At 39.6% G+C, this 14,334-nt stretch overlaps 1 protein-coding gene across 1 annotated transcript in view; it reads left to right on the forward strand.

Moving 5' to 3' along the window:
• Positions 1–14,334, forward strand: part of LOC130253067 (connector enhancer of kinase suppressor of ras 2-like) — a 166,439-nt gene that overhangs the window by 44,893 nt on the left and 107,212 nt on the right. Inside the window, exon 2 of the mRNA XM_056491344.1 lies at positions 13,493–13,656. Within this exon, the coding sequence (XP_056347319.1) occupies positions 13,493–13,656 (164 nt within the window). The remainder of the gene's footprint in view (positions 1–13,492; positions 13,657–14,334) is intronic.

Consider the following 14,334-nt stretch of genomic DNA (forward strand, 5'->3'; position numbering starts at 1 on the left):
CTTTGGGTGGGAACTTCAGTTCCAGTTATGATTTCCACAGATTCCAATTATCTGACAAACATCAAACGGGAGATAAATCTAATTAAACTTCTATTTTAAAAGAAAATGGGCTTGGTTTGGAGAGCTGTACAGGCTGGCAGCTGTTTCAGTTATGAAATTAAACAATCACAGAATGTGTCAGGTTGGAAGGGACCCACCAGGATCAGCTCCTGGCTCTGCACATCCCCAAAATCCCCCCTGTGCCTGAGAGCATTGTCCAAAGATTCTTGAGATGCATCTCAAAAAGATTTCCTGTAACTGCCAAGGATTTAACCTGAAAAGTAGGAGCTGAGAGGTAACAGTGGCTCAGGAGCAAGGCAGACATAGAAAGTCAAAGTTTTGCACAAAAACAGAGGAAAATGACAGAATGTAGAGCAGAAATCTTGGCTGATCAAGCCTTGGATTTCTGGTGGCAGACATGGAAATAATAAAGGCAAACATGGAGATAGTTAAGTGATTAGGTTTGAAGTCCTGAATTTCAATTAAATTTTATATTAGTATATAAATTCATCAGAAATTTGGTTAGCAGGATTATCACAATACAGCCTTAGAGAAAAATTAAAAAATAATAATCGTCATCATCACCAACAACATTTATTTGATGCATGAGTTGTCATATTGTTTTAGACAGCTCTGTTAAATTTTAAATTCATATTAGTATGGCACCAAGACTTTAAAGAAAATACTGGTTCTCATAAGGAGCAAAATCACAGGAAAACAAAGTGCAAATTAATTAACTTCAGCATTTCTAGTAAAAATAATCACATAACCATCTGTTCTGGATTCTCCCAGCAGCACTGGGAAGGGAGGACACAAACCTTGGTGGGTCTGACCTCTGCACTCCACTGGCTGAGAGGATTTTTGCCCAGAGCAGGAGGAATCAGAACAGCAAGGAGCTTCACTCTGTGCAATACAACTCTAACTTGGGAAATAATACAGATCCTGAAGCCCTCTAGAGGAAATACTAATTTTTCATTCTGTCCCTGAAAATGACTAAAGTAAGTCAAGGACGTTCAAGTTTTGTAAATGACTTTTAGCATTTTTGCAAGCACCTGATTTTTTTTTTTTTTTTTTTTTTTTTTTTTTCTTTAAGTTAGAATCTGCAAATTGCTCACAGGGAGCAAACAGCATGGTTAGATTTGTGTTAAAGGTCATAATTTGAATTTTTCTAGTCCCACTTATAAATTTGTAGGGAAAAGAAACACTGAGTACTATTGTCAATTCATCTACATTATCAAGTTACTTAAACTACATTTGAGAATGTAATTTGTTATTGACAAAAGGATAGTAAAGGAAAAGTCCAAATTCAGTCTTAAACAGCTGCTGAATTTAATATAAAATTGACAACTTTTTGTTTCTGAAGTCCTTTAAATTCTCAATTACAGAGGCCATGAACTAGGGAGGGATAAGATGGTGGAGATGTCTTATCTAAAGTAGAGCTCATCAAAGCTTTTAGAAGGGAGAATCTTAAGATATGTAAAATAACAGAAAGCATTTTCAGATTGAAGGTAATCAATAGTTTGTGCTCACTGCAGGGCAATAATGCACTTAACCTTTCATTTTTAAAAGAGACCAATTAAGACTGTGCAGTGTGATTAATGCAACCTGAAATGATTTCACACGAGTGAATCCATTTCCATCATTCTTTCCCTGGTTTTTTCTTTCCCTGTGCTGGTTTTGCTGGGGCTGGGGTTGGGTTTGGGGGCATTTTTGGGGTGGGTGTTTTGGGAATAAAAAGCTGTTGTATTTATTGAAGGGTCTTCAGGTACATTTAGGGCAGATGGAGCCCACCCAGGGGCTGCACCCAAAAAATGGATGACAGGTCACAGGGTTTTCATAATTTTATAAATTTGGCCCATTTGCATATTGGGGGTTAATCTCCCAATTACAGCTTCAGGTAATGAAGTAATTTACCCCAAGTTTGCTCCCCCAAAAACCCATTTTTATTTCCATTGAGGCAGTGAGGTGTCCTTGATTCCCAGCCTGGAGAGGAATTGTTGTGTCTGCCCAAAATGGGAGAGCAGCAGCTCACACTGGATGTGGAGTTCAGAGTTATGCACTCAAGAATTACAGGATTACAAATAGATGGAAAATAGAAAAGTAAAATCCTAATGGCTGGAATGCTGTGGCTGTGGGATCAGCACCCCAGCTGATCTGCTCTTTGCTGATTTTTGGGAGGATGAATGCAGAGGAGCCCAGCTCATCCAGAGCTGCTGGGCACTGAGGGATGGAACCCTTGGTTATAAATAGCAACACTTCCTTTATAAATTAAACCTATTATAACCCTCACAGAAGAACTTGCAAGTTTTTTTTTATCCAAGGTTTTTTCCCAATTTTTTTTAAGGGTTTTTTTTTTTTGTTTTTGTTTTTGTTTTTTTTTGTTTTTTTTTTTTTTTTCAAGTTTTATTTTTGCTTTTCCTAATATTTAAATGCTGGATAGGAAACCTCTTGGATCCTGGATGCACTGAGTGTTTCCATATGTGCTGAGAGTGATTGAAACAGCCAGATTTACATTTTAATTTACCAAGTGGTCTTCCAGGAAGAAGAAATTGCAGCAATAGGTGGCACAATGCATTTTAATGGAGAAATTAATAATATCTTAATTTCTTAGCATGAGGTTGTCTTTGTTTCGTGTGATATTTCTAAAAGTTCAGGGAAATGGCAGCTTAGATAAAGGTAATCATGCAATGATTTCACAAAAAAAAATGTTTCATAAATATGAAAGTCATGCATCTGACCTTTTAGGATTATCTCAGTCTTGATTTTCCTGCTTTTTTCTCATCACAACTCTTTTATGAAGGAGCCTGTATAAAACACCTTTCCCAGGAGCTCATTGTTTCTGTGTTAGACTTTGCTTGATCCTGTGACAGCAAACCACCTGCTCAGTGAGCTCAAGGACCCAACTCACCTCTCCTGTCCTTCACATCCTGTTCTCTGGCTTGTATGAAAAAAAAAAAATAAAATTAAAAAGCAGAGAATTTCCTTTTTTCAGGCTTTGCTGGAATGGCTGTGAGGGAAGTGCAAAAGAAGCCATGGGGAATGTCCCCAGAAACATTATTTCATATTGTGCTGCTTTTGCTGACACAGAATTGATTTCTCCTGCTCAATAGAGTATTTTTACAGTTATTACATTTGCCTTCTCACCAGCAGCTCTATTTAGAGGGTTTATGGACAGCATGTACACTGACATATTAATATTGGGTATCTCCTACTCCTTGTGTGATGACTTGAAAGAAAAGCTTTAAATTTACCTGTGCAGAGCATAAAAATAACTAGGATTGGTAGCTGGGAACTCTGCAGTTCTTCCAGCCCTGTCAGAGAGATTGAAATCCCAGCTCCAGGCCTGCCCTATGTCCCTTTTTCACATGCTGCCATGTCAAAGATTTAATCTTCATTTTAAAAAGTCTCATTTCAAACATATGAGTGAGTGACATCCTATGGCTTTGAAATATTTTATAATCACTCGATTTTTACTTTTTTTGTACTGAATTATTGCTCTGCTGGATGGATTTTTCTTCTACATTGAGATGTAATCATATTTTATTCATGGATTTTAGGCTACCTAGTTCTTTAGATATGATAAGATTCTTGCTTGTTTCATGTTTCTTCACAGAACTATTTAATCTTGGATAAACTATGTCCAGATCAAGTAGTAAAACATTTAGAATTCAAAATTAAAACACAAAATAATAGTGATTTAAGATGTAGTAATATCTTTCATCATGTTGTTGAAGGCAGAGACTTAATCTATCTTAATCTGGCACTGCAGGAAAAGTGAATAAAAATTTCTAGCTCTCATTTTGTTCAATAACAACCATAAAACATTTGTCTGGTATCAACATGGAACAGAAACATGGAATAAAAACAGGGAAATTAAGGAAGGGGAAAAGCTTCTTCTGGAGGATTTTCAGGCTGCTCTTTCCTCTATGATTTCTCCCCATTTCCCTGCTTTTGTTAGTTCTGTGTAGCTTGTATTGATAAAAATATGGATTCCTAGTTTGGGAATTGCCTCAATTGACAATTCCTGCCAACAACCTGACTTTTAACTGAGCTCCCCACTGATTGCCAGAGCTAATTCCTCCAAACTGCTTCAGGAAAGAGCCTCATTTCAGATCATTCAGATTTACAGAGTCAACAGGATGACATAAACAGGAGCTGCAGTGCTGTGTGTGGCATCCTTGGAAAAAAAGGAACAGGAGAGAAACCTCAGATCCACTGATCCACAGCCTTTGTTGCCACCAGAATCCATCACCAAAGCTTCTGAATATCCCTTAGAAAAGATCAAATGCTCCCCCTTTTCTTTATTTCTTGCAGCCATCTGATTTTTGGCCTCTCTGAAGAGCTGTGTGAGGAATTGCCAAGGCCACCTTCTGCTTTGGGAATTTGCATCTTGCAGGTGTCTAAACTCTGACTCATGAATTAGGTCATGGACTCGTAGCTGCTGAAGAAATTGGGTTGAGCAGAAATCTGAATTGTTTGGGCTTTTCACTCCAGATGCCCACGCTGGGTTTGGCTGTGCTTTTGATATCTGGGATTTTTAGTAAAATATGTCAGTGGGGTTGAAACAAGAATTAATGTGTTTTGGCACTGAAACATCTGCAGCACTTTTTGTTTGAGTCCCCTCTGTCAGCTCTTTATCCCCCTTATCTTTGCAAGTATTTTCAATTTTAGGGGTGATGTGACCTGGGGATTCTGCCTGTCCCACACGAGTTGGGTTGGCTGAGAACATCCAGCAGATGTAGCTCAGAAAATTTCAGTTTTTCAGGCATATTCTGGCTGGGAAGTCATTGTTCTGAGGCATCTGTGACCCTGTGCCTGGATGGGGATTGATATGATGATGAGCTGAATTTAATGTGCAGCCCTGGTGCAAAGTGATCAGAGGTGCTTTTAGGGCAGGACTCATTTTGCAGAACTTTAAATGTCTTGTCTTGCTATTACATGAATTTTGTCTGACAAGTTACTTCCTCTCTATTGATTAGCTCAGACAGGCTCGTTATCTCACTCTTCAGTAATTTTTTTCTTCACATTTCAGACAGGGACAAATGGGGCTTATCCCTGTAGTACTTGTACAAGCACTTCCTGGGCGTGAGGGTTTTGTTTGATTTTGTGTGATACCAAAGGAGTTTTTTGAAGGTCAATCTGTGATTAAGACTTTCCTGTGCAGAGCATAGAGTGGATAAATCCTCAGAAGCGTGGAGGAAGGAGCTTTCAGTTATATTTATTTGTTCTTGTACTTTTGCTTTTAAGATCAGTGCTTGTAGATGAGACATGGTTAATGCTGCTCCTTCCTTATTAGACTTGTTAACCTTTCTGAGATGGAAACTGGCTGAAATAAACTCACCTCAGTGTGCTCAGGCTCCAGTGAAGCAAATACTGATTCCCCAATGTTTTTCTTTCTGCCTAAGAATTGTTCTTTTCTCCTGGTGGTTTTGGGGTTTTTGTTTGGTTTTGTTGCAGTGAGAGGTTTTTTCCCCCTGCCATCTCTGGCAGCAAGTTAATGGTTACTGCAAAAACACAGCCTGGGAAGTAGAGAACTGGAAAAGTCTCCTCTGGCCCTGCCCTCACACCCAGGCAGAGCAGAACACAACCTTTGGCACTTGCTGCAAAAATGAGGAATGTGAACCCTTCACATCAATTCTCCACTTCTAGGAAATGCAGTCCCTCATGTACAAAGGGTGGATGTTACTTCTCAGTGTTCTTACTGATCCCAGAGATGTTTGTTATCACCTGAAATATCCTGATCCAGAGATCTTTTGTGATTGCACACATAGACTTGGGAGTTTTATTGTGTTAATTCTGCATTTTGGTTTGAGAATAATCATGAAGATTCTTCTAGATCCATTCACAGGATCAAAAAAGTTTTGTATTGTCTTTTTAGTTGGTTCTAAAAGTTTTTTTTTTTTTTATTTTTGATGTATATTCCAGGATGTCTGTGCTGGAAACAGCATTTCTGTCAGGATGGGCTCCCATCAAACTGTCTCAAATAAATAAAGCTGTGTTTACATAGTCCATGCAGGAAATAGAAGCACTTGGCTTGCAGTGGGTCAAAGAATTTCTCTTTTAAAATAAATGCAACAAATTCAGGGCCCCAGTGTCCTCAGCTCAGTCACCCTGGAATGTGGAATAATTTCATCAGTTACATGGGAGGTCTGAACCTGGAGGTTTTGGAGGCTTGTGAGCATTTCCAGGGCATCCCCCAGACCCTGCTGCAGGAATGCCTGGGGGCTGTGGTTGTGTCTTCATCAAGGAGAAGATTAATGAGGCTAAGGATGGGTGTAGGTTTTCATTAGCACACAGGGCTAATTAAGGTGCTTCTGGGTTTTGTCACTTTTAGGAGAAGTTTGTCAGTAACAGCAGCAGTGACACATCTCGAGGTTAAATTGCTGGGAGATGTGGCAGCAAGGAGCACACACTTGTGCCTGAAAATGTGGTTCATTCTCTCTGCATGACACTCCTCCTCCAGAAACCTCTCTGTGCTCAGGTCTAGCTCCTGCAAGCTTCCTGAAAATGCTGTTTATTGCTTCCATGGTAATCCCACAGCTCCACAACACCTGTCAGATGCTGAGGACAAAGTTAGAATGGCTTCACTTCCTATTATTCATTCATAGGTAATGAAGGCAGAGCTATATTAAGTCATTTACTTCATATATATGAATGTCAATTTAAGGGTGATGGCATATCATTAAATCAAATTGTATTAGTTCAGCAGTTTGTTCGTTTGCTATTAATATTGCTTGACACATCCCCTTACAGAACCTTCTCAGCTGCTGTGAACTCTTAAAATATTGATGGTTTGAGGCCAGCTTTTGTCTTGATAACAGAGTTATCTTGGAAAATTGCTGCTGGAAAGATCTTGGACTTACAGGCACTGAGATTACAGGAAAGCCCTTTGCTTTAGCCATACTGAAAACAAAATAATGAAGTTACAGTGGTGAAGTGGTTTTGCTTATGGGGTAGAATTTGGGAGGCTGGTCTGTGTCTCAGACATGCACTGTGGTGAGAGGACAGTGATGCTGATTGGGGAGGACACTTTGGAGGGGAATAACAAGAGTTTTTAGGAACTTGGTGTGGATTTTTCTATTCCCTGAGGAGTTTGCCCCTTTGTGAGTAAGAGGGAAGCTCTGACCTGTTCTGGGCACAGAAGAGGAACAAGGTTGGAAGTTTGTGCTCTCCCAAATCTGCTTCCCTGCTGGTTACAGAGGAGCAGAGCTGGCAAGCTCTTCTTTTTCACATAGAAAATAAAAGAATATAGGCAGCATGGAAGGAGAAAATATGGGATGTGGGGAAATGGAAGCTGGAAGTGAATGAAGGGAGTTGAAGATATACAGGGTTTTCTTAGGGGAAAAATCCCCAGAATGTTGTGCTAAGAGGAGGAGAAGGTTCTTGTGAGCCAGAGACAGCTGCAGGGTGAGGATGGAGGGGATGAGGAGCAGGGAGCCCTTGGAATGAAGGGCCAGGAATGCAGAACTGCTCCAGCTGCTGATCCTGGAGCTGAGGGTGTCTGCAGAGGGCAGATCCCAGTGCTCCTGTGCATCCTCCAGAGAAAAATGGAAAAAGGGAAATACCTCATGGGCTGCCCAGCCTGGAGCAGTGGCCTGACACCCGTGGAAGAGTTTATGCCCAGGGTGGTTCCACCCACGCTGCAGCCTGGAATGGAAGCCAACAATTTTTGGTATCAATTGATGCCTGGGAAGCATTAATTCAGAGTGCTCATCCCGCCCCAGTTCCTGTTCATGCAGATGAGGAGCTGTAAATTCAAGCAGCACAAGTCTGCCTGTATTTGCATCTAAAACATCCATCTGTATCCCTGTGAATATGGCAGTGACGCAGAGGAAACTCAGCCGGGAAGCAACATTTCAACACATTCTACTTGCACAGTCAAGCATTCAAAGGTCACATAAAGCCAGAATTGAGGGATTCTTTTTTTTTTTTTTTCTTTTTTCAGAATAATTGGGATTTTTTTTTTTAATTTGTTTTTTTGCCTTTTGAATTTGTGAATTGCTGCTGCATCTCGCAATTTTAAATGTGCTTTTTAAAAAATTCCGTAATCTGGCAGTAGCTAGAATTCTCTATATATTCATAATTTCTCATGTTTCTCTAGGTCAGGTCTGTGACATGTAGGCTTAAAGATGCAAAATACTGCAGTCCTTAGATTTCAAATATACTCTGAAGTTTAGGAAAGTTGAGGCCTGAAATATTCCAAGCTTGGTGTTTCACAGTGTTTTCAAACATTCCATCTGTCTCTTCCTGAATTGTCCTGGCATGAAGATCCTTTTTCCTTGATGCTCTAAATAGTTTTGATTTTTTTCCTCCTGAAGAGCTTAAGAACAAATATCTGGTATTTGAGAGTCAGCTTAGTGTGAACATGGCCCTGAGGATTATGCCTTTTCTTTATTTGGACTGAATAATTCTTTAAAAGCTTTTGAATGTCACCGGCAGAAATACCCACCTGATGATTTTCCTTGTCACAAGTTACATAAGAATTGGAAAGGCTCCACTGTGCCTGAGCCCAGGGTAATAAATCAAAGGGGTTTTGATCAAGAACATGGCTGAATTGATGTGTGTATTCAATAAAATTGCATTTAGGAAAAGGTATGAATTCTCCCCAGTCTCTCAGTCAGCCAACCAGTCCATTCCTTCCAGATCTTTCTAGCTAGCTGCTAAATATTGCTTTATATGGAAAATATCCCTTGTTCTTGAAAAAAAAACCAAACTAAACTTTTTTCTGCTTTCTGTAAAAATTACACTTGGATTCAGCCTGTGGATGTTGTTAAATGCTGGATATATTTAAGCAGATCTGCATATATAAACTGAAGGTTGTGACAGGACCAGAAGCTCGTGCTGCCTTCCCCAGTTAATCAGAGAATTTCCAGCACAGTAGTGAGAGATTTTATATTTCCTATGAGTGAAGAGCTGATTTTCTGGACTTGTGAATCCAGAAACAACAGCACAACAACATTTGAAAATTGATGTTTGTCCCTGTTTCACTTCAATCTGTTGATTTTTTTTTTTTCACAAGTCACCATTCTGCAAGAGCAGAGATAGTGTTGCTTTACAGCTTTTATTAGTCAAATGAGGCACATTAATAGGTTATTAATTTGTCTTGGCAGGCCAAAGTGTAATTCTTCTGAGGAGACAGATCATCCCACTGACTTTCAGCTTTTGTCCTTTGGTTCCAGGTCCCACAGACATTTCTACCTCAGATTCTTTATTGTGCAGCTGGGGGTTTAGTGTTGTGCTGTGTGCTTTCAATTCCTAAATATGGTTTAATTAGGAAAAAAAAATATTGAATACTTCCTCAGACCCCCAATCAGAGAGATTTTCCCAGTGGGGTCTCACCCCTCTTGCAGCAATGCTGAAGCCAGGAGTGGTCAGTGCATTCCCACTGAGCTGATTTCCTTCTTTTTCACCCTAAAACCTAAAAGCATTTTCCTGTGGGGGGCTGGTTTTGCATCCCCTCCTCTGTCAGGGAGTTCCCCTGTGGGAGCTGAGCCTGGCAGGGACTGTGACCCCTCTTTTCACAGCCTGGGTTTGCTCTTCCAGCCAGATTTCCCCCTGGGAATTCCCATGGAGCAGCAACAAGCCCATCATTTGGGCAGGAATTTTTTAGGAGAAATTACAAAACCAGCATAGTTTACAGTAAATTGCAAAAACCTGTTAAAATATAGGAAAAAGGAGTTGTGAATAAATGCATGTAAGTGATGGGGAGATCAGTGAAAAATTGGAAATTACAGATTTTACATGTAGGAATTCTTTCTGGGATGGATCACATTGACAGTTTTATTGCTCCTGGAATTCTCCTGTGAGAACTGCACCATTCCTGCATAAAAGGCAACAACTTGGGCTTTCCCTTCATCTTTTATAGTCATTTTATAATGGTAATATTTTCAATATCTGTCCAATGGCAGATGGGAAGGCACAGATATTTACATAACATGTTTGTGTTTTTGATGGAAACTAAACCTGCCATTTGTTTGCACTGATGGGAATATTCATTTCAATCTCAATGAACTTTATTGCCCTCAATTATGGCATCTCTTTTGTAATGTTTGCTCTGAGTTACTACCTAAATCTGATTTAGAGGTATTGTTAAGGTTTTGCTTTGTTTTGCTGTTTCAATTATTCTTTTTTTCTTAATTATGCATTTCTAAAAATATACATTTTCAAGCTGACTGGCTGTTTTCCTGCCCTTTCTCCCTAACAATTTTCTATTTTCTACTTCCTTTTTATTCACATTTCCTTGACTTTAGACACTCTATTTGCAAAATCACAGTTTGCAGTCAACATATCAGAGTTGCTTCCTTTTCCTCTGCTCTTGAATATGGAGATAAAGTTTTCCTAGTCCATGTGGATTCAATATTATTTTTTTTTTTAACTTAAAGATGCAAAGAGAGAATATGGAATCACAGAACTTTTGAGGCTGGAAAAGACCTTTGAGGTCATGGAATCCAACCATACTCCAGGAAAATGTCAGAGTTTCCAGGTGGATGTGGTTTATGGGGTGTTTCCCCTGATTTCCCTCCACATTTTCTGAGCACAAGGGTTTTTACAGCTTTTAATGCAATGTTCAGCCTGAGCTGCTTCCCAGCTGACTCAGGCAGCACTTGGGCTGATGGATAACTCCTTTTTTCTTATATTGTCCTCTCAAATAACACTGAGAGATTAGTAAATGTCTTCAACTTTCATTGATTTTCTGTTAAAGTGAGTTAACTCCTTGAGCCCAGCTGGGCTGGAGAAATAAAAATTCTCCAAACCTCAGCCATAATTGTCTCATCACAGGCTTTAAGCCTTGGCTTTTTAAGTAAAACATCCATATTTAAACATTTTTTCTTCAATCATTTCATTGCACTCTGAAGGAGATGTTGGTTAGTTACAAGATGTGCACAAATAAAATAAGAATGTGCAGCAAGAAAACTGCAAATTTCTGTTTCTTGCCTGTCACTGATGTTGTGTATCTTGGGAATAGATGGTTAATTTTATTTACCTACATCTAAGCAGAGCTAAGGCCCTTTCCTTCTTTGTGGTTATGGATCTGAACTGCTTCAATACTTACCTGTAAACAGAAATTATACTGGGGGAAAATGCATGAAGAGCACTAATGAAACCTGAGTGGCTTCAGGAAATAAATATTTCATTTGGTTTGGGTGAGTCAACATGAGCTGGTTCTGTGCCTTTTCTAATTTCATCTTGGATATTTTCATGTAAAAACAATTGGAGCCCTGACAATAAACATGTTCCTGATGCTGAATTCCTGCTTTGGAATGTTTCACATTTCAGTACCTGGCTCCCAGAGAGACAGAAAAGCAGAGAGCAGTGGGGAAATCTCTCTTTTTTTGGTGTGTATTTATTAAGTGCTGTCATTCTGTGAGACAGCCTGGCCCTTTAATGATATATTTCTATATTTTCTTGTCAACTGCCACACTGTTTGCACCAGTAAGTAAATGCCTTGTAAAGGTGCCCTGGGGAGCTATTACAGAGCAGCACAAATAATACAAATTTGAGTTTTTGCTCTGCTGTCATACATTCTCCCTGGCACAAAGGCAGGTTTAATACATCTGACTGCACCCTTCTCACAGTGTGGCACGTTCAGCTGGGTTTTCCTAAACCTCTCTTAATGCTACAAGTGCTTGTTATGGCCATTGATTCTAAATTTTTTAATTAATTTGCTTTTGTTGAAAATAATTTAATATCTAACAGCAGTTTTGTGGTTTTTTTCTGAGTTTTGGAGCAATGTCCACTAAAAGCAAATCTGTTTGGAATTTTTGCTCTAAAATGGTTTTAAGAATTGTTCTTGAGCAAGAGGGAACAGAAATGTGCAACAGCTTGGGGTTTAAAATGTTAAATAATAAACAGAGAATTTGCAGTGACCAGTTCTCAGCCAATTGAACTGAACTATACTTATGTAAAACCATTCATGAGATCATTAAAAATAATGAACAGATGCAGAGAAGTTGTTTCCTATTTGCAGACCATTCTAGAATAGAGAACAGTTTTAGGTATTAGTTACAGACTGCTGATTTGAGCTTTAAAAATCCCCCAAACGACCTCATACTTCTGAATTACACCATAAAATATGACATTTTTATCACTGTACTGGCTTTGTGTGGGACATAGGTGTAAGTGGATATAAAGCTGTGCACTTTACTTGGTAAATGAGCTTTATCTCTAACATAACTTAGGACTATCAGTTTGCAGAGTACATAATTGGATCATGTTGAAAGAGGAGTTAATGAAATGAAATTTCAATGTGTCCCCTTGTGTTTGTGGACTGAGGTTTGTTTCATTCCATTCTGGAGCCACCACAGCCCTTTTTTTTGAATTGTTAATGGGGGTGTAAAGGGGTGACACCCAGCACACCCATCCATGTGTCTCAACCCTTTTTCTCAGATGTTCTGCAAACTCGATGTCTATTTGGTAATGGCTGTGTGCAGAAATTATATTTCAAAGCTCTGTCATAAATGCCCAAGTTGGTCATTTCTGTGGTTTCTGCATCTCTGTAATTTTACAGATCTTGGGTTTACTTGCATCACTTTAGGGCAAATAACTGAGAGTCAGTGTTTGCTTGGTAGATGATGTTATTGAAGGTACATTTTGTAGGTCTCCAGGAAATCATGTGCACATCAGGTTTCTGTTGGATCTGACAGCCCTTGAGGGAGCTCTGAGAAACCTCATGTACCTCTAGAGTCAGAGAGACTTTCAGCAGAGGATCCCTGTGTTCAATTCATTGTTCTGGCTGGAAATTCAAGGCGTGTGTGGTTCAGAAACAGATTTGGAAGAAGAAAAAAATCTTTCAGTGTTGTTAATCAGCTTCTTCTCTGGTCTGAGAAACAAAATAATCTGTTATTCTCACCCTAGCAAGTTTCAGGGTGAAATGGAGCAATTCTTTGTGCATGGGTGAAATTACATTCTTAGTTGGAGGTGTTGTAACAAAACCATTTTTGTGTTGTTTGGATTCAGAAATCTGGATAATCTGGGGTGAGAACTGGCAGTGGGTGTAGCAAAGTTTGTGTGGGTGGTTGCTGAGCCTGAAAAACTTTTTCTGATCAGGGACAGCCAAACTCCATGACCTTGAAGAGCCCTGGAAGAGTTACAGGAAGAATTTGTTCCTAATCATAAGATAAACTTATATTTAGGTCTTTGTGACATCACAAGAAAAAGGTTTTTTATAATGTCACTCTCTGTGCTGCTTTGCCCTTCCCTCATCTCCATGAAGGTTCAGAATTACAATTAAAATGTTTGAGAATGTTGAAAATAACATCAATAATATAAACTTTTCTCTTTAGCAGCATGTGCTGAGTTGTGTAGGTTCAATTATAATTTCCATTGCAAGTTTCCCATAACAGCCCCAAACAAGGCAGCACATTTGAATTCCCATTTATTTGTGAGCTACAGAGCTGTTTGATGGGGCTTTTTCCCCTCTGTCTGAACCTGTGCTGTTGGCTTTTCTACCCAGGCCTGGATGATTGCCTCCAACAATACATCAAAAACTTTGAGAGGGAGAAGATCAACGGGGAGCAGCTGCTGCACATCACGCACCAGGAGCTGGAGGAGCTGGGGGTGACCCGCATCGGCCACCAGGAGCTGATCCTGGAGGCAGTGGATCTGCTCTGTGCCCTGGTAAGTGATTCCTGATTCCTTCCCTCCTCCAGCAGCTGCATTTGCAGGAGTTTTTGTGTCAGGATAGACGGTCGCTAGGGACTAAACTCATTTATTCTGTATAAGCTAAAAGTTACAGTTATTGTAAGAGTGAAAGGACATAAAGTCTTACTGAGCGTTGCTAGCTGCAGCACAGAGTAGGACAAGGAGTGAGAGGGGGTTGAGAAAGAGCAATGGGATAAAAGGGTGCTGGGGTAATAGAAGAGGGAGAGAGGAAGAGCAGGAGGGAGGTAAGAGAGGGGTAAGAAGAGAGAGTAAAGAGAAGAGCGCAATTTCCCATTTACAATTCAATAAATCTTCTTCCATGATTAGAATATTCTAATTTCCACTAACCAATGTAATACAAGATACAAATTCTATAGCATTTACATACAGCCTATAGGAATCCTTATATTACCATAGTGTGTTACACTTTAAACTACTGTTTGGACCCTGGCAAAATCATCTTTTGACCTTTGGGCTTGCTCTCTGGCAGAGGGCATTGTTCCATCAAGAGGGGATTACCTTCAGGGGCCATCCCATTGTTTTATAGTTATTCAGTAACTAAGGCTTTCCTGTTACATCTTTCCCAACAGAATTTGTAAATTTTACAAACCAAACTACAAATGATTCCTCTGCAGGAATCTCAGAATGCTCAAG

Source organism: Oenanthe melanoleuca, chromosome 4A, assembly GCF_029582105.1.
Source record: "Oenanthe melanoleuca isolate GR-GAL-2019-014 chromosome 4A, OMel1.0, whole genome shotgun sequence".
Taxonomy (NCBI): domain Eukaryota; kingdom Metazoa; phylum Chordata; class Aves; order Passeriformes; family Muscicapidae; genus Oenanthe; species Oenanthe melanoleuca.